Below are 20,224 nucleotides of genomic sequence, written 5' to 3' on the forward strand. Positions count from 1 at the left end.
GTTCCCCCCTGATGGTTGATGTACGCAACAGTCGTCATGTTGTCTGATTGAAACCGTATGAACCTGGTCCTCGCAAGCTGGGGCCAGGCCTGGAGAGCATTGAATATCGCTCTCAGTTCCAGAATATTTATCGGTAGAAGAGATTCTTCCCGAGACCAAAGACCCTGAGCTTTCAGGGATCCCCAGACCGCGCCCCAGCCTATCAGACTGGCGTCGGTCGTGACAATGACCCACTCTGGTCTGTGGAACATCATCCCTTGAGACAGATTGTCCAGGGACAGCCACCAACGGAGTGAGTCTCTGGTTCTCTGATTTACTTGTATCTTCGGAGACAAGTCTGTATAGTCCCCATTCCACTGACTGAGCATGCACAGTTGTAATGGTCTTAGATGAATGCGCGCAAAAGGAACTATGTCCATCGCCGCCACCATCAACCCGATCACTTCCATGCACTGAGCTATGGAAGGAAGAGGAACGGAATGAAGTATCCGACAAGAGTCCAGAAGCTTTGTTTTTCTGGCCTCTGTTAGAAAGATCCTCATTTCTAAGGAGTCTATAATTGTTCCCAAGAAGGGAACCCTTGTTGACGGGGATAGAGAACTCTTTTCCACGTTCACTTTCCAGCCGTGAGATCTGAGAAAGGCCAGGACAATGTCCGTGTGAGCCTTTGCTTGAGGAAGGGACGACGCTTGAATCAGAATGTCGTCCAGGTAAGGTACTACTGCAATGCCCCTTGGTCTTAGCACCGCTAGAAGGGACCCTAGTACCTTTGTGAAAATCCTTGGAGCAGTGGCTAATCCGAAAGGAAGCGCCACAAACTGGTAATGTTTGTCCAGGAATGCAAACCTTAGGAACCGATGATGTTCCTTGTGGATAGGAATATGTAGATACGCATCCTTTAAATCCACCGTGGTCATGAATTGACCTTCCTGGATGGAAGGGAGGATAGTTCGAATGGTTTCCATCTTGAACGATGGGACCTTGAGAAATTTGTTTAAGATCTTGAGATCTAGGATTGGTCTGAACGTTCCCTCTTTTTTGGGAACTATGAACAGATTGGAGTAGAACCCCATCCCTTGTTCTCTTAATGGAACAGGATGAATCACTCCCATTTTTAACAGGTCTTCTACACAATGCAAGAACGCCTGTCTTTTTATGTGGTCTGAAGACAACTGCGACCTGTGGAACCTCCCCCTTGGGGGAAGTCCCTTGAATTCCAGAAGATAACCCTGGGAGACTATTTCTAGCGCCCAAGGATCCAGAACATCTCTTGCCCAAGCCTGAGCGAAGAGAGAGAGTCTGCCCCCCACCAGATCCGGTCCCGGATCGGGGGCCAATATTTCATGCTGTCTTGGTAGCAGTGGCAGGTTTCTTGGCCTGCTTTCCCTTGTTCCAGCCTTGCATTGGTCTCCAAGCTGGCTTGGCCTGAGAAGTATTACCCTCTTGCTTAGAGGACGTAGCACCTTGGGCTGGTCCGTTTTTACGAAAGGGACGAAAATTAGGTCTATTTTTTGCCTTGAAAGGCCGATCCTGAGGAAGGGCGTGGCCCTTACCCCCAGTGATATCAGAGATAATCTCCTTCAAGTCAGGACCAAACAACGTTTTCCCCTTGAAAGGAATGTTTAGTAGCTTGTTCTTGGAAGACGCATCAGCCGACCAAGATTTCAACCAAAGCGCTCTGCGCGCCACAATAGCAAACCCAGAGTTCTTAGCCGCTAACTTAGCCAATTGCAAAGAGGCGTCTAGAGTGAAAGAATTAGCCAATTTGAGAGCATTGATTCTGTCCATAATCTCCTCATAAGGAGGAGAGTCACTATCGAGCACCTTAAGCAGTTCATCAAACCAGAAATATGCGGCTGTAGTGACAGGGACAATGCATGAAATGGGTTGTAGAAGGTAACCCTGCTGAACAAACATCTTTTTAAGCAAACCTTCTAATTTTTTATCCATAGGATCTTTGAAAGCACAACTATCCTCTATGGGAATAGTGGTGCGTTTGTTTAAAGTAGAAACCGCTCCCTCGACCTTGGGGACTGACTGCCATAAGTCCTTTCTGGGGTCGACCATAGGAAACAATTTTTTAAATATGGGGGGGAGGGACGAAAGGAATACCGGGCCTTTCCCATTCTTTATTAACAATGTCCGCCACCCGCTTGGGTATAGGAAAAGCTTCTGGGAGCCCCGGCACCTCTAGGAACTTGTCCATTTTACATAGTTTCTCTGGGATGACTAAATTTTCACAATCATCCAGAGTGGATAATACCTCCTTAAGCAAAATGCGGAGATGTTCCAATTTAAATTTAAATGTAATCACATCAGATTCAGCCTGCTGAGAAATGTTCCCTAAATCAGTAATTTCTCCCTCAGACAAAACCTCCCTGGCCCCCTCAGATTGGGTTAGGGGCCCTTCAGAGATATTAATATCAGCGTCGTCATGCTCTTCAGTAACTAAAACAGAGCAGCCACGCTTACGCTGACAAGGGTTCATTTTGGCTAAAATGTTTTTTGACAGAATTATCCATTACAGCCGTTAATTGTTGCATAGTAAGGAGTATTGGCGCGCTAGATGTACTAGGGGCCTCCTGAGTGGGCAAGACTCGTGTAGACGAAGGAGGGAATGATGCAGTACCATGCTTACTCCCCTCACTTGAGGAATCATCTTGGGCATCATTGTCATTATCACATAAATCACATTTATTTAAATGAATAGGAATTCTGGCTTCCCCACATTCAGAACACAGTCTATCTGGTAGTTCAGACATGTTAAACAGGCATAAACTTGATCAGAAAGTACAAAAAAACGTTTTAAAATAAAACCGTTACTGTCACTTTAAATTTTAAACTGAACACACTTTATTACTGCAATTGCGAAAAAACATGAAGGAATTGTTCAAAATTCACCAAATTTTCACCACAGCGTCTTAAAGCCTTGAAAATATTGCACACCAATTTTGGAAGCTTTAACCCTTAAAATAACGGAACCGGAGCCGTTTTAAGCTTTAAACCCCTTTACAGTCCCTGGTATCTGCTTTGCTGAGACCCAACCAAACCCAAAGGGGAATACGATACCAAATGACGCCTTCAGAAGTCTTTTATAAGTATCAGAGCTCCTCTCACATGCGACTGCATGCCATGCCTCTCAAAAACAAGTGCGCAACACCGGCGCGAAAATGAGACTCTGCCTATGCTTTGGGAAAGCCCCTAAAGAATAAGGTGTCTAAAACAGTGCCTGCCGATATTATTATATCAAAATACCCAGATAAAATGATTCCTCAAGGCTAAATATGTGTTAATAATCAATCGATTTAGCCCAGAAAAAGTCTACAGTTTAAATAAGCCCTTGTGAAGCCCTTATTTACAATCGTAATAAACATGGCTTACCGGATCCCATAGGGAAAATGACAGCTTCCAGCATTACATCGTCTTGTTAGAATGTGTCATACCTCAAGCAGCAAGGGACTGCAAACTGTTCCCCCAACTGAAGTTAATTGCTCTCAACAGTCCTGTGTGGAACAGCCATGGATTTTAGTTACGGTTGCTAAAATCATTTTCCTCATACAAACAGAATTCTTCATCTCTTTTCTGTTTCTGAGTAAATAGTACGTACCAGCACTATTTGAAAATAACAAACTCTTGATTGAATAATGAAAAAACTACAGTTAAACACTAAAAAACTCTAAGCCATCTCCGTGGAGATGTTGCCTGTACAACGGCAAAGAGAATGACTGGGGTAGGCGGAGCCTAGGAGGGATCATGTGACCAGCTTTGCTGGGCTCTTTGCCATTTCCTGTTGGGGAAGAGAATATCCCACAAGTAAGGATGACGCCGTGGACCGGACACACCTATGTTGGAGAAAACAGAATTTATGTTTACCTGATAAATTTCTTTCTCCAACGGTGTGTCCGGTCCACGGCGTCATCCTTACTTGTGGGATATTCTCTTCCCCAACAGGAAATGGCAAAGAGCCCAGCAAAGCTGGTCACATGATCCCTCCTAGGCTCCGCCTACCCCAGTCATTCGACCGACGTTAAGGAGGAATATTTGCATAGGAGAAACCATATGGTACCGTGGTGACTGTAGTTAAAGAAAATAAAATATCAGACCTGATTAAAAAAACCAGGGCGGGCCGTGGACCGGACACACCGTTGGAGAAAGAAATTTATCAGGTAAACATAAATTCTGTTTTCTCCAACATAGGTGTGTCCGGTCCACGGCGTCATCCTTACTTGTGGGAACCAATACCAAAGCTTTAGGACACGGATGAAGGGAGGGAGCAAATCAGGTCACCTAAATGGAAGGCACCACGGCTTGCAAAACCTTTCTCCCAAAAATAGCCTCAGAAGAAGCAAAAGTATCAAACTTGTAAAATTTGGTAAAAGTGTGCAGTGAAGACCAAGTCGCTGCCCTACATATCTGATCAACAGAAGCCTCGTTCTTGAAGGCCCATGTGGAAGCCACAGCCCTAGTGGAATGAGCTGTGATTCTTTCGGGAGGCTGCCGTCCGGCAGTCTCGTAAGCCAATCTGATGATGCTTTTAATCCAAAAAGAGAGAGAGGTAGAAGTTGCTTTTTGACCTCTCCTTTTACCTGAATAAACAACAAACAAGGAAGATGTTTGTCTAAAATCCTTTGTAGCATCTAAATAGAATTTTAGAGCGCGAACAACATCCAAATTGTGCAACAAACGTTCCTTCTTTGAAACTGGTTTTGGACACAGAGAAGGTACGATAATCTCCTGGTTAATGTTTTTGTTAGAAACAACTTTTGGAAGAAAACCAGGTTTAGTACGTAAAACCACCTTATCTGCATGGAACACCAGATAAGGAGGAGAACACTGCAGAGCAGATAATTCTGAGACTCTTCTAGCAGAAGAAATCGCAACTAAAAACAAAACTTTCCAAGATAATAACTTAATATCAACGGAATGTAAGGGTTCAAACGGAACCCCCTGAAGAACTGAAAGAACTAAATTGAGACTCCAAGGAGGAGTCAAAGGTTTGTAAACAGGCTTGATTCTAACCAGAGCCTGAACAAAGGCTTGAACATCTGGCACAGCTGCCAGCTTTTTGTGAAGTAATACCGACAAGGCAGAAATCTGTCCCTTCAGGGAACTTGCAGATAATCCTTTTTCCAATCCTTCTTGAAGGAAGGATAGAATCCTAGGAATCTTAACCTTGTCCCAAGGGAATCCTTTAGATTCACACCAACAGATATATTTTTTCCAAATTTTGTGGTAAATCTTTCTAGTCACAGGCTTTCTGGCCTGAACAAGAGTATCGATAACAGAATCTGAGAATCCTCGCTTCGATAAAATCAAGCGTTCAATCTCCAAGCAGTCAGCTGGAGTGAAACCAGATTCGGATGTTCGAACGGACCCTGAACAAGAAGGTCTCGTCTCAAAGGTAGCTTCCAAGGTGGAGCCGATGACATATTCACCAGATCTGCATACCAAGTCCTGCGTGGCCACGCAGGAGCTATCAAGATCACCGACGCCCTCTCCTGCTTGATCCTGGCTATCAGCCTGGGGATGAGAGGAAATGGCGGGAACACATAAGCTAGTTTGAAGGTCCAAGGTGCTACTAGTGCATCCACTAGAGCCGCCTTGGGATCCCTGGATCTGGCCCCGTAGCAAGGAACTTTGAAGTTCTGACGAGAGGCCATCAGATCCATGTCTGGAATGCCCCACAGGTGAGTGACTTGGGCAAAGATTTCCGGATGGAGTTCCCACTCCCCCGGATGCAATGTCTGCCGACTCAGAAAATCCGCTTCCCAATTTTCCACTCCTGGGATGTGGATAGCAGACAGGTGGCAGGAGTGAGACTCCGCCCAAAGAATAATTTTGGTTACTTCTTCCATCGCTAGGGAACTCCTTGTTCCCCCCTGATGGTTGATGTACGCAACAGTCGTCATGTTGTCTGATTGAAACCGTATGAACCTGGTCCTCGCAAGCTGGGGCCAGGCCTGGAGAGCATTGAATATCGCTCTCAGTTCCAGAATATTTATCGGTAGAAGAGATTCTTCCCGAGACCAAAGACCCTGAGCTTTCAGGGATCCCCAGACCGCGCCCCAGCCTATCAGACTGGCGTCGGTCGTGACAATGACCCACTCTGGTCTGTGGAACATCATCCCTTGAGACAGATTGTCCAGGGACAGCCACCAACGGAGTGAGTCTCTGGTTCTCTGATTTACTTGTATCTTCGGAGACAAGTCTGTATAGTCCCCATTCCACTGACTGAGCATGCACAGTTGTAATGGTCTTAGATGAATGCGCGCAAAAGGAACTATGTCCATCGCCGCCACCATCAACCCGATCACTTCCATGCACTGAGCTATGGAAGGAAGAGGAACGGAATGAAGTATCCGACAAGAGTCCAGAAGCTTTGTTTTTCTGGCCTCTGTTAGAAAGATCCTCATTTCTAAGGAGTCTATAATTGTTCCCAAGAAGGGAACCCTTGTTGACGGGGATAGAGAACTCTTTTCCACGTTCACTTTCCAGCCGTGAGATCTGAGAAAGGCCAGGACAATGTCCGTGTGAGCCTTTGCTTGAGGAAGGGACGACGCTTGAATCAGAATGTCGTCCAGGTAAGGTACTACTGCAATGCCCCTTGGTCTTAGCACCGCTAGAAGGGACCCTAGTACCTTTGTGAAAATCCTTGGAGCAGTGGCTAATCCGAAAGGAAGCGCCACAAACTGGTAATGTTTGTCCAGGAATGCAAACCTTAGGAACCGATGATGTTCCTTGTGGATAGGAATATGTAGATACGCATCCTTTAAATCCACCGTGGTCATGAATTGACCTTCCTGGATGGAAGGGAGGATAGTTCGAATGGTTTCCATCTTGAACGATGGGACCTTGAGAAATTTGTTTAAGATCTTGAGATCTAGGATTGGTCTGAACGTTCCCTCTTTTTTGGGAACTATGAACAGATTGGAGTAGAACCCCATCCCTTGTTCTCTTAATGGAACAGGATGAATCACTCCCATTTTTAACAGGTCTTCTACACAATGCAAGAACGCCTGTCTTTTTATGTGGTCTGAAGACAACTGCGACCTGTGGAACCTCCCCCTTGGGGGAAGTCCCTTGAATTCCAGAAGATAACCCTGGGAGACTATTTCTAGCGCCCAAGGATCCAGAACATCTCTTGCCCAAGCCTGAGCGAAGAGAGAGAGTCTGCCCCCCACCAGATCCGGTCCCGGATCGGGGGCCAATATTTCATGCTGTCTTGGTAGCAGTGGCAGGTTTCTTGGCCTGCTTTCCCTTGTTCCAGCCTTGCATTGGTCTCCAAGCTGGCTTGGCCTGAGAAGTATTACCCTCTTGCTTAGAGGACGTAGCACCTTGGGCTGGTCCGTTTTTACGAAAGGGACGAAAATTAGGTCTATTTTTTGCCTTGAAAGGCCGATCCTGAGGAAGGGCGTGGCCCTTACCCCCAGTGATATCAGAGATAATCTCCTTCAAGTCAGGACCAAACAACGTTTTCCCCTTGAAAGGAATGTTTAGTAGCTTGTTCTTGGAAGACGCATCAGCCGACCAAGATTTCAACCAAAGCGCTCTGCGCGCCACAATAGCAAACCCAGAGTTCTTAGCCGCTAACTTAGCCAATTGCAAAGAGGCGTCTAGAGTGAAAGAATTAGCCAATTTGAGAGCATTGATTCTGTCCATAATCTCCTCATAAGGAGGAGAGTCACTATCGAGCACCTTAAGCAGTTCATCAAACCAGAAATATGCGGCAGTAGTGACAGGGACAATGCATGAAATGGGTTGTAGAAGGTAACCCTGCTGAACAAACATCTTTTTAAGCAAACCTTCTAATTTTTTATCCATAGGATCTTTGAAAGCACAACTATCCTCTATGGGAATAGTGGTGCGTTTGTTTAAAGTAGAAACCGCTCCCTCGACCTTGGGGACTGACTGCCATAAGTCCTTTCTGGGGTCGACCATAGGAAACAATTTTTTAAATATGGGGGGAGGGACGAAAGGAATACCGGGCCTTTCCCATTCTTTATTAACAATGTCCGCCACCCGCTTGGGTATAGGAAAAGCTTCTGGGAGCCCCGGCACCTCTAGGAACTTGTCCATTTTACATAGTTTCTCTGGGATGACTAAATTTTCACAATCATCCAGAGTGGATAATACCTCCTTAAGCAAAATGCGGAGATGTTCCAATTTAAATTTAAATGTAATCACATCAGATTCAGCCTGCTGAGAAATGTTCCCTAAATCAGTAATTTCTCCCTCAGACAAAACCTCCCTGGCCCCCTCAGATTGGGTTAGGGGCCCTTCAGAGATATTAATATCAGCGTCGTCATGCTCTTCAGTAACTAAAACAGAGCAGCCACGCTTACGCTGACAAGGGTTCATTTTGGCTAAAATGTTTTTGACAGAATTATCCATTACAGCCGTTAATTGTTGCATAGTAAGGAGTATTGGCGCGCTAGATGTACTAGGGGCCTCCTGAGTGGGCAAGACTCGTGTAGACGAAGGAGGGAATGATGCAGTACCATGCTTACTCCCCTCACTTGAGGAATCATCTTGGGCATCATTGTCATTATCACATAAATCACATTTATTTAAATGAATAGGAATTCTGGCTTCCCCACATTCAGAACACAGTCTATCTGGTAGTTCAGACATGTTAAACAGGCATAAACTTGATCAGAAAGTACAAAAAACGTTTTAAAATAAAACCGTTACTGTCACTTTAAATTTTAAACTGAACACACTTTATTACTGCAATTGCGAAAAAACATGAAGGAATTGTTCAAAATTCACCAAATTTTCACCACAGCGTCTTAAAGCCTTGAAAATATTGCACACCAATTTTGGAAGCTTTAACCCTTAAAATAACGGAACCGGAGCCGTTTTAAGCTTTAAACCCCTTTACAGTCCCTGGTATCTGCTTTGCTGAGACCCAACCAAACCCAAAGGGGAATACGATACCAAATGACGCCTTCAGAAGTCTTTTATAAGTATCAGAGCTCCTCTCACATGCGACTGCATGCCATGCCTCTCAAAAACAAGTGCGCAACACCGGCGCGAAAATGAGACTCTGCCTATGCTTTGGGAAAGCCCCTAAAGAATAAGGTGTCTAAAACAGTGCCTGCCGATATTATTATATCAAAATACCCAGATAAAATGATTCCTCAAGGCTAAATATGTGTTAATAATCAATCGATTTAGCCCAGAAAAAGTCTACAGTTTAAATAAGCCCTTGTGAAGCCCTTATTTACAATCGTAATAAACATGGCTTACCGGATCCCATAGGGAAAATGACAGCTTCCAGCATTACATCGTCTTGTTAGAATGTGTCATACCTCAAGCAGCAAGGGACTGCAAACTGTTCCCCCAACTGAAGTTAATTGCTCTCAACAGTCCTGTGTGGAACAGCCATGGATTTTAGTTACGGTTGCTAAAATCATTTTCCTCATACAAACAGAATTCTTCATCTCTTTTCTGTTTCTGAGTAAATAGTACGTACCAGCACTATTTGAAAATAACAAACTCTTGATTGAATAATGAAAAACTACAGTTAAACACTAAAAAACTCTAAGCCATCTCCGTGGAGATGTTGCCTGTACAACGGCAAAGAGAATGACTGGGGTAGGCGGAGCCTAGGAGGGATCATGTGACCAGCTTTGCTGGGCTCTTTGCCATTTCCTGTTGGGGAAGAGAATATCCCACAAGTAAGGATGACGCCGTGGACCGGACACACCTATGTTGGAGAAAATTTAACTTTTATATATCCGTGGGCTTGGAGCGCTTATTTTTCCCTACATTGGATGGACTGTTATATTAGAGTTGGCTTGAGTTCTTAGGTACCTGTCCAGACCTATCACCCAATCTATTTCTCCATATGGAGGCAAAGTTTGTAAAACTGAATTGTGGGTGAGGGGTGTATTTATAGGCATTTTGAGGTTTGGGAAACTTTGCCCCTCCTGGGAGGATTGTATATCCCATACGTCACTAGCTCATGGACTCTTGCCAATTACATGAAAGAAACTTACCTTTTAATCCTGAGAACCACTGCAGCGCTTCCTCCGCCCGGCTTCATCCAATCACGGCGTTTCCTCAGGCCATGATCCCCCGGGGGGGGAACGCCGTAATTGGAGGAAGCCGGAGTTGTCATTTCTGACGTAAGCCGAGGCTTCTGACAGCCGGGGGAATCGATGGAGCAGCTTTCAGAATTAAAAACAGAATTTATGTTTACCTGAAAATTTCTTTCTCCAACGGTGTGTCCGGTCCACGGCTTCATCCTTACTTGTGGGATATTCTTTTCCCCTACAGGAAATGGCAAAGAGAGCACCCAGCAAGAGCTGTCCATATAGCCCCCCCTCTGGCTCCGCCCCCCAGTCATTCGACCGACGGTTAGGAGAAAAAGGAGAAACTATAGGGTGCCGTGGTGACTGTAGTGTATAAAGAAAGAAATTCATCAAACCTGATTAAAAACCAGGGCGGGCCGTGGACCAGACACACCGTTGGAGAAAGAAATTTATCAGGTAAACATAAATTCTGTTTTCTTCAACATTGGTGTGTCCGGTCCACGGCTTCATCCTTACTTGTGGGAACCAATACCAAAGCTTTAGGACACGGATGAAGGGAGGGAGCAAACCAGGTTACCTAAACGGAAGGCACCACGGCTTGCAAAACCTTTCTCCCAAAAATAGCCTCCGAAGAAGCATAAGTATCGAATTTGTAAAATTTGACAAAAGTATGCAGAGAAGACCAAGTCGCTGCCTTACAGATCTGATCAACAGAAGCCTCGTTCTTGAAAGCCCATGTGGAAGCCACAGCTCTAGTAGAATGAGCTGTAATTCGTTCAGGAGGTTGCCGTCTGGCAGTCTCATAAGCCAATCGGATGATGCTTTTCAGCCAAAAAGAAAGAGAGGTAGCAGTAGCCTTCTGTCCTCTCCTCTTACCAGAATACACAACAAACAAGGATGATGTCTGTCTGAAATCCTTTGTTGCTTCTAAATAGAACTTTAAAGCACGGACCACATCTAGATTGTGTAACAAGCGTTCCTTCTTTGAAACTGGATTCGGACACAAAGAAGGAACAACAATTTCCTGGTTAATATTCCTGTTGGAAACGACCTTTGGAAGAAACCCAGGCTTGGTACGTAAAACAACCTTATCTGTATGGAATACCAGATAGGGAGAAGTACACTGCAAAGCAGATAATTCAGAAACTCTTCTAGCAGAAGAAATAGCAACCAAAAACATAACTTTCCAAGATAGTAACTTAATATCTATGGAATGCATGGGTTCAAACGGAACCCCCTGAAGAACTGAAAGAACTAAATTTAGACTCCAAGGAGGAGTCATGGGTCTGTAAACAGGCTTGATTCTAACTAACGCCTGTACAAATGCCTGTACATCTGGCACTGCTGCCAGACGTTTGTGTAACAAAACAGACAAAGCAGATATCTGTCCTTTTAAGGAACTAGCTGGCAAACCTTTATCCAGACCTTCTTGGAGAAAGGAAAGTATCCTAGGGATTTTAATTCTACTCCAAGGGAATCCCTTGGATTCACACCAACAAATATATTTTTGCCATATCTTATGGTAAATCTTCCTAGTTACAGGTTTTCTGGCTTGAACCAGAGTATCTATGACTGAATCTGAAAACCCACGCTTAGATAGAATCAAGCGTTCAATTTGCAAGCAGTCAGTTGGAGAGAGACTAGATTTGGATGTTCGAACGGACCTTGTACTAGAAGATCCTGCCTCAAAGGTAGCTTCCATGGTGGAGCCGATGACATATTCACCAGGTCTGCATACCAAGTCCTGCGTGGCCACGCAGGGGCTATTAGAATCACTGAGGCCTGCTCCTGTTTGATCCTGGCTACAAGCCTGGGAAGGAGAGGGAACGGTTGAAACACATAAGCTAGGTTGAACGACCAAGGCGCCACTAATGCATCCACCAGTGTCGCCTTGGGGTCCCTGGATCTGGATCCGTATCGAGGAACCTTGGCGTTCTGACGAGACGCCATCAGATCCATATCTAGAATGCCCCATAGTTGAGTTAACTGGGCAAAAACCTCCGGGTGGAGTTCCCACTCCCCCGGATGAAAAGTCTGGAGACTCAAATAATCCGCCTCCCAGTTGTCCACTCCTGGGATGTGAATTGCAGATAGGTGGCAGGAGTGATCCTCCGCCCATTTGATGATCTTGGATACCTCTCTCATCGCTAAGGAACTCTTTGTTTCCCCCTGATGATTGATGTACGCTATAGTCGTCATGTTGTCCGACTGGAACCTTATGTATTTGGCCTTTGCTAGGTGAGGCCACGCCAGGAGCGCATTGAATATCGCTCTCAGCTCTAAAATGTTTATCGGAAGAAGAGACTCTTCTCGAGACCATAGACCTTGAGCTTTCAGAGATTCCCAGACCGCACCCCAGCCTAAGAGACTGGTGTCGGTCGTGACAATGACCCACTCTGGTCTGCGGAAACTCATTCCCTGAGACAGGTGATCCTGAGACAACCACCAGCGGAGAGAATCCCTGGTTACCTGGTCTACTTGAATCTGGGGAGACAAGTCTGCATAGTCCCCATTCCACTGATTGAGCATGCACAGTTGTAATGGTCTTAGATGAATTTGAGCAAAAGGAACTATGTCCATTGCTGCAACCATCAATCCTACTACTTCCATGCACTGAGCTATGGAAGGCTGAAGAATAGAGTGAAGAACTTGACAAGCGTTTAGAAGCTTTAACTTTCTGACCTCTGTCAGGAAGATCTTCATTTCTAAAGAATCTATTATTGTTCCCAAAAAGGGAACTCTTGTTGACGGGGACAGAGAACTCTTTTCTACGTTCACCTTCCACCCGTGAGATCTGAGAAAGGCTAGAACAATGTCTGTATGAGCCTTTGCTTTGGAAAGAGACGACGCTTGGATTAGAATGTCGTCTAGATAAGGTGCTACAGCAATGCCCCTCGGTCTTAGAACCGCTAGAAGGGACCCTAGCACCTTTGTGAAGATTCTGGGAGCAGTGGCTAAACCGAACGGAAGAGCCACGAACTGGTAATGTTTGTCCATAAAGGCGAACCTCAGGAACTGATGATGATCTTTGTGGATAGGAATATGCAGGTACGCATCCTTTAAGTCCACGGTAGTCATATATTGACCCTCCTGGATTGTTGGTAAAATTGTCCGAATGGTTTCCATTTTGAATGATGGAACTCTGAGGAATTTGTTTAGGATTTTTAGATCCAGAATTGGCCTGAAAGTTCCCTCTTTTTTGGGAACTACAAACAGATTCGAGTAAAAACCCAGACCTTGTTCCGCTGTTGGAACTGGGTTTATCACTCCCATTTTTAATAGGTCTCCCCTACGCAATGTAAGAATGCCTGTCTCTTTATCTGGTCTGAAGATAAGCGAGACATGTGGAACCTTCCCCTTGGAGGAAGTTCCTTGAATTCTAGAAGATACCCCTGATAGACTATTTCTAGTGCCCAGGGATCCGGAACGTCTCTTGCCCAAGCCTGAGCGAAGAGAGAAAGTCTGCCCCCTACTAGATCCAGTCCCGGATCGGGGGCTAACCCTTCATGCTGTCTTGGTAGCAGCAGCAGGCTTCTTGGCCTGTTTACCCTTGTTCCAGCCTTGCAATGGCCGATTTACGAGCCTGTAACATACTAGTAATCACTGAGTCAGAGAAACCTCTATGACTAAGCAGTAGGCAATCAATTTCCATACCTTCAAATTTAATGATTTGAGATCCTGATGGAAAAACGGACCTTGAGACAGAAGGTCCGGCATTAATGGAAGAAGCCAAGGTTGGCAACTGGACATCCAAACAAGATCCGCATACAAAAACCTGTGAGGCCATGCTGGAGCTACCAGCAATACAAACAACTGTTCCATGATGATTTTGGAAATCACTCTTGGAAGAAGAACTAGAGGCGGGAAATATAAGCAGGTTGAAAACACCAAGGAAGTGTCAACACATCCACTGCTTCCTCCTGAAGATCCCTGGACCTGGACAGGTACCTGGGAAGTTTCTTGTTTAGATGAGAAGCCAACAGATCTATTTCTGGAAGACCCCACATCTGAACAATCTGAGAAAACACATCTGAATGGAGGGACCACTCCCCTGGATGTAAAGTCTGACGGCTGAGATAATACGCTTCGAATTCTCTACACCTGGGATATGAACCACAGAAATTAGACAGGAGCTGGATTCCGCCCAAGAAAGTATCCGAGATACTTCTTCATAGCTTGGGGACTGTGAGTCCCACCCTGATTATTGACATATGCCGCAGTTGTGATATTGTCTGTCTGAAAACAAATGAACCGTTCTCTCTTCAACAGAGGCCAAACCTGAAGAGCCCTGAAAATAGCACAGAGTTCTAAAATATTGATTGGTAACCTCGCCTCTTGAGATTTCCAAACCCCTTGTGCTGTCAGAGATCCCCAGACAGCTCCCCAACCTGAAAGACTTGTATCTGCTGTAATCACAGTCCAGGTTGGACGAACAAAAGAGGCCCCTTGACTTATACGGTGGTGGTCTAACCACCAAGTTAGAGAAAGTCGAACATTGGGTTTTAAGGATATTAATTGTGATATCTTGAATAATACCTGCACCATTGGTTCAGCATACAAAGCTGGAGAGGTCTCATATGAAAACGAGCAAAGGGAATCGCGTCCGATGCTGCAGTCATGAGACCTAAAACTTCCATGCACATAGCTACTGAAGGGAATGACTGAGACTGAAGGTTCTGACAGACTGCAACCAATTTCAAACGTTTCTTGTCTGCTAGAGACAAAGTCATAGACACTGAATCTATCTGAAAACCTAAAAAGGTTACCTGTGTCTGAGGACTCAAAGAACTTTTTGGTAAATTGATTCTCCAACCATGTCTTTGAAGAAACAACAGTAGATGATTCGTGTGAGATTCTGTAGAATGTAAAGACTGAGCAAGTACCAAGATATCGTCCAAATAAGGAAACACCGCAACACCCCGCTCTCTGAATACAGAGAGTAGGACACGAGAAACTTTGAAAAGATTCTTGGAGCTGTCGCTAGGCCAAAAGGAAGAGCAACAAATTGGTTGTCTAGAAAAGAGAATCTCAGGAACTTATAGCGATCTGGATGAATCGGAATATGAAGATATGCATCCAGTAAGTCTATTGTGGACATATAATGCCCTTGCTGAACAAAAGGCAGAATAGACCTTAAAGTCACCATTTTGAAAATTGCTACTCTTACATATTAATTCAAAATCTGGTCTGAATGAATTTTCTTTCTTTGGGACAATGAATAGATTTGAATAAAACCCCACACCCTGTTCCTGAAACGGAACTGGCATGATTACCCCAGATAACTCCAGGTCTGAAACACACTTCAGGAAAGCCTTTACTGTGTTTGCTGGAATGCGCGCGAGAAAAAAATCTTCTCACAGGCGGTCTTACTCTGAATCCTATTCTGTACCCCTGAGAGACAATATTCTGAATCCAATGATTTTGGACCGAACTGATCCAAACATCTTTGAAAATTCTCAATCTGCCCCCTACCAGCTGAGCTGGAATAAGGGCCGCATCTTCATGCGGACTTGGGGCTGGCTTTGATCTCTTAAATGGCTAGTATTTATTACAATTTGAAGAAGTCTTCCAATTGGAAACAGATTCCTTGGGGAAGAATTAGGTTTCTGTCCTTTGTTTTGGAATGAAGACGGTTAGAAGCTCTAGATTTACCCTTAGGTCTTTTATCCTGAGGCAAAAAAACTCCCTTCCCCCCAGTGACAGTTGAAAATATCGAATCCAACTGAGAACAAAATAATTACCTTGGAAAAAAGGAGATAGCAATCTGGACTTAGAAGTCATATCAGCATTCCAAGATATAAGCCACAAAGCTCTTCTAGCTAAAATAGCTAAAGACATAGATTTAACATCAATTTTGATGATATCAAAAAATGGCATCACAAATGAAATTATTAGCATGTTGAATCAAGTTAACAATGCTAGACAAATCATGATCCAATACTTGTTGCGCTAAAGCTTCCAACCAAAAAGTTGAAGCAGCTGCAACATCAGCCAAAGAAATTGCAGGCCTAAGAAAATTACCTGAATATAAATAAGCTTTCCTTAGAAAAGATTCAAGTTTCCTATCTAAAGGATCTTTAAAAGAAGTGCTATCTTCCGTAGGAATAGTAGTACTTTTAGCAAGAGTAGAGATAGCCCCATCAACTTTGGGGATCTTTAAACTCCAATCTAACTGCTGGCAAAGGATACAATTTTTTTAAACCTTATAGAAGGAATAAAAGAAATACCAGGCCTTTTCCATTCCTTAGAAAAAATTTCAGAAATAGCATCAGGAACTGGTAAAAACCTCTGGAATAACCACAGGAGGTTTATAACAGAAAATAAATGTATACTAGTTTTAATATCAAGAGGAATAGTCTCCTCAATATCCAATATAATCAACACTTCTTAACATAGAATGAATGTACTCCATTAAAAATAAAAAAGTAGATTTGTCAGTGTTAATATCTGAGGAAGGATCTTCTGAATCAGATAGATCTTTATCAGAGGAGAATTCAGTATGTTGTCGGTCATTTGAAATTTCATCGCCTTTATGAGAGGTTTTAGAAGACCTTTACATTTATTAGAAGGCGGGATGGCAGACAAAGCCTTCTGAAAACGAATCAGCAATAAATTCTTATAAATTCACAGGTATATCTTGTACATTAGATGTTAAAAGAACAGCAACAGGCAATGTACTATTACTGATGGACACATTCTCTGCATGTAAAAGTTTATCATGACAACCTATTACAAACCACAGCTGGAAATATAATCTCCACAAGAATACAACAAATGTACTTATCTTTGGTAGAACTGAATTCAGTCAGCAGTGTTCCATCAGTGATTTCTAAGACAGGATCAGATTAAGACATCTTGCAAATGTAAGAAAAAAATTTAAATTTCCTTATATGGCAGTTTCAGGAATGGGAAAAAAAATGCAAACAGCATAGCCCTCTGATAGAGAAAAAAGGCAAGAGGCATATAGGAATGGGGTTTAAAATAATGAAAATATTTGTCGCCAAGTATGACGCACAAACAGAGAACATCCGGTATGGCGCAAAAAACATCCGGAAATGACACACTCACGTCATTGAAGACGCAACCTTGTGAAAGGGCTCGGTGTCGACAAAGATGCCGGAAATGACGAATTTGCGTCAACGGACATAACTTTGCGCCAAAAAAATCTTATGCAAAAAATGACGCAATATAGTTTGGCATTTCGCGCCCTCGCAAGCCTAATTCTGCCCGCGAATTTAAAAAGAGTCAATTGAAAAAAGACTAAACCCCAGGTAAAAAATAAATTTTCCTAAAAAATGCATTTCCCAGAAACTGACAGTCTGCAAAAGGAAATATACTGAAACCTGAATCATGGAAAATATAAGTACAATACATATATTTAGAACTTTATATAAATACATAAAGTGCCAAACCATAGCTGAGAGTGTCTTAAAGGGACACTGAACCCAATTTTTTTCTTTCCGGATTCAGATAGAGCATGAAATTTTAAGCAACTTTCTAATTTACTCCTATTGTCAAATTTTCTTAATTCTCTTGGTATCTTTATTTGAAATGCAAGAATGTAAGTTTAGATGCTGGGTTGTCCTTGCTGTTTGGTGGATAAATTCATCCACCAATGAAAAAGTGCTATCCAGAGTTCTGAATAAAAAAAAAAAAGCTTAGATGCCTTCTTTTTCAAATAAAGATCAGTTATCAGTATCAGTAGAGGTAATGGAATATGAGAGTATATCGTCGATCTGAAAAGGGAGGTAGGAGATGAATCTCTACGACCGATAACAGAGAACCTATGAAATAGATCCCTGTGAGGAAAACCATTGCATTCAATAGGCGATACTCCCTTCACATCCCTCTGACATTCACTGTACTCTGAGAGGAAACGGGCTTCAAAAATGCTGAGAAGCGCATATCAACGTAGAAATCTTAGCACAAACTTACTTCACCACCTCCATAGGAGGCAAAGTTTGTAAAACTGAATTGTGGGTGTGGTGAGGGGTGTATTTATAGGCATTCTGAGGTTTGGGAAACGTTGTCCCTCCTGGTAGAATTGTATATCTCATACGTCACTAGCTCATAGACTCTTTCCAATTACATGAAATAAATTATTTTTATTTTTAGGTCAGAGGCTCTCTTGTGCAGATCAATTATGTCACATGCACTGAATTAATGTATACTTCAGTCACAAAATGTATTTGGAAGCATTCAGTTTCCAAAAATGGCACTTAAATGTAATAAATACAAACAGAAAGAGTAGCTGTCCGCCAGGAACGAACAACAGCTCACTGGCTTGTTCTATGGCCCGGTTACCATCTGGGGGTAGCTTCTTTTAGCCTTATTATGCTTTTCACAGAATAAAACTTTCCTGAAGTATATCAGTCTAATCCCACCTAGCAAGGTCAGTCCAGCCCTGAAATACTAATTTTCCTCTGAACAAGGGAAACGGCACCCCCATACAATCGTTTCGGCCCCTTTTGGGCCTCAACGGTGAGGTGCAGCCATATCCCTCTAAGCACATTGGGCAAGGAGTCCATGTATGGTTCCCCCATCACCCACCCTCAGGGAGACTTTCCCCAGTGTCATAATATAAATACAAACAGAAAGAGAAGCAGTCTGCCAGAAACGAACAGCAGCTCAGTGGCTTATTCTATGGACCGGTTACCACCTGGGAGTAGCTTCTTTTAGCCCATTTGTGCTTTTCAAGGAGTAAAACTTTCCTGAAATATATCAGTCTGATCCGACTTAACAAGTTCAGTCTAGCCCCAAAATAGCAGGCAATTCTCCTATGAACAAGGGAAATGACAACTTGTGACTGACCTTGCTAGGCGGGATACTTCAGGAAAGTTTTACTCTGTGAAAAGCACTATTGGGCTAAAAGAAGCTACGCCCAGGTGGTAACCGGGCCATAGAACAAGCCACTGAGCTGTTTGTTCCTGGCAGACTGTTTCTCTTTCTCTATGTACTTTAAATTAAATAAACAACATACTTAACGCCATGTTTATGCTAATTATATGAAGTTCTTCCGGTATCTCAAAATCCACAAAGTGTATATAAATTATTCAAGTACATGCAATGGACCAGTTTCCAGTGACAAATTGAGAGCATGTTGAAAAAAATATTGTTAAAAATTAAAACAAATGAAAAATTCTGAATGATACAACAGGACTTTACAAAGCAAAAAAAAAAATATGACTTACCTGGTTTCACATTTTCTGTAATCATTGCCCTGTAGGCCACAATTTCCAAATCTATCACCTTTTGAGTTCACATCTCGAAAGCAAATTGCAGGAGCGGCCTTTGCTTCTGCAAAAAAATAAAACAAAATTTATGCTTACCTGATAAATGTATTTCTTTCTTGACACTATGAGTCCACTGATCATCTAATTACTATTGGGAATATCACTCCTGCCCAGCAGGAGGCAGCAAAGAGCACCACAGCAAAGCTGTTAAATATCACCTCCCTTCCCTCCAACCCCAGTCATTCAAACGAAGCAAAGGAGAGAAAGGAAGCAACAAGGTGCAGAGGTGTCTGAAGTTTATAAAATACCAACAACCTGTCTAAAGAACAGGGTGGGCCGTGGACTCATCGTGTCAAGAAAGAAATTTATCAGGTAAGCATACATTTTCTTTTCTTTCTAATGACACAATGAGTCCAGGGATCATCTAATTACTATTGGGAATCAATACCCAAGCTAGAGTACACAGATGATAAGGGAGGGACAAGACAGGGAACCTAAACGGAAGGCACCACTGCTTGAAGAACCTTTCACCCAAAAGCGGCCTCAGCCGAGGCAAAAGTGTCAAATTTATAGAATTTTGAAAAAGTGTGAACAGAGGACCAAGTTGCAGCCTTGCAAATCTGTTCCACAGAAGCTTCATTTTTGAATGCCCAGGAAGAGGAAACAGCCCTCGTAGAATGAGCCGTAACTCTCTCAGGAGGTTGCTGTCCAGCAGTTTCATAGGAAAAGTGAATGATACTCTTCAGCCACAAAGAAAGAGAAGTAGCCGTAGCTTTCTGACCCTTACGCTTCCCAGAGAATACCACAAACAGAGCAGAAGACTGACGAAAATACTTAGTGGTCTAACTTTACCACTTCCTTGCTCTTATGTAGGCAAAGAGAATGACTGGGTTGGAGGGAAGGGAGGTGATATTCAACAGCTTTGCTGTGGTGCTCTTTGCCGCCTCCTGCTGG

The 20,224-nt window shown here is 43.4% G+C and overlaps 1 protein-coding gene across 1 annotated transcript in view; it reads right to left on the bottom strand.

Annotated features, from left to right (window-relative positions):
- Window positions 1-20,224, bottom strand: part of ADAM9 (ADAM metallopeptidase domain 9) — a 621,882-nt gene that overhangs the window by 165,903 nt on the left and 435,755 nt on the right. The window contains exon 15 of the mRNA XM_053718079.1: window positions 19,229-19,334. Within this exon, the coding sequence (XP_053574054.1) occupies window positions 19,229-19,334 (106 nt within the window). The remainder of the gene's footprint in view (window positions 1-19,228; window positions 19,335-20,224) is intronic.

The sequence above is a fragment of the Bombina bombina genome, chromosome 6 (genome assembly GCF_027579735.1).
Source record: "Bombina bombina isolate aBomBom1 chromosome 6, aBomBom1.pri, whole genome shotgun sequence".
NCBI classification, from domain to species: domain Eukaryota; kingdom Metazoa; phylum Chordata; class Amphibia; order Anura; family Bombinatoridae; genus Bombina; species Bombina bombina.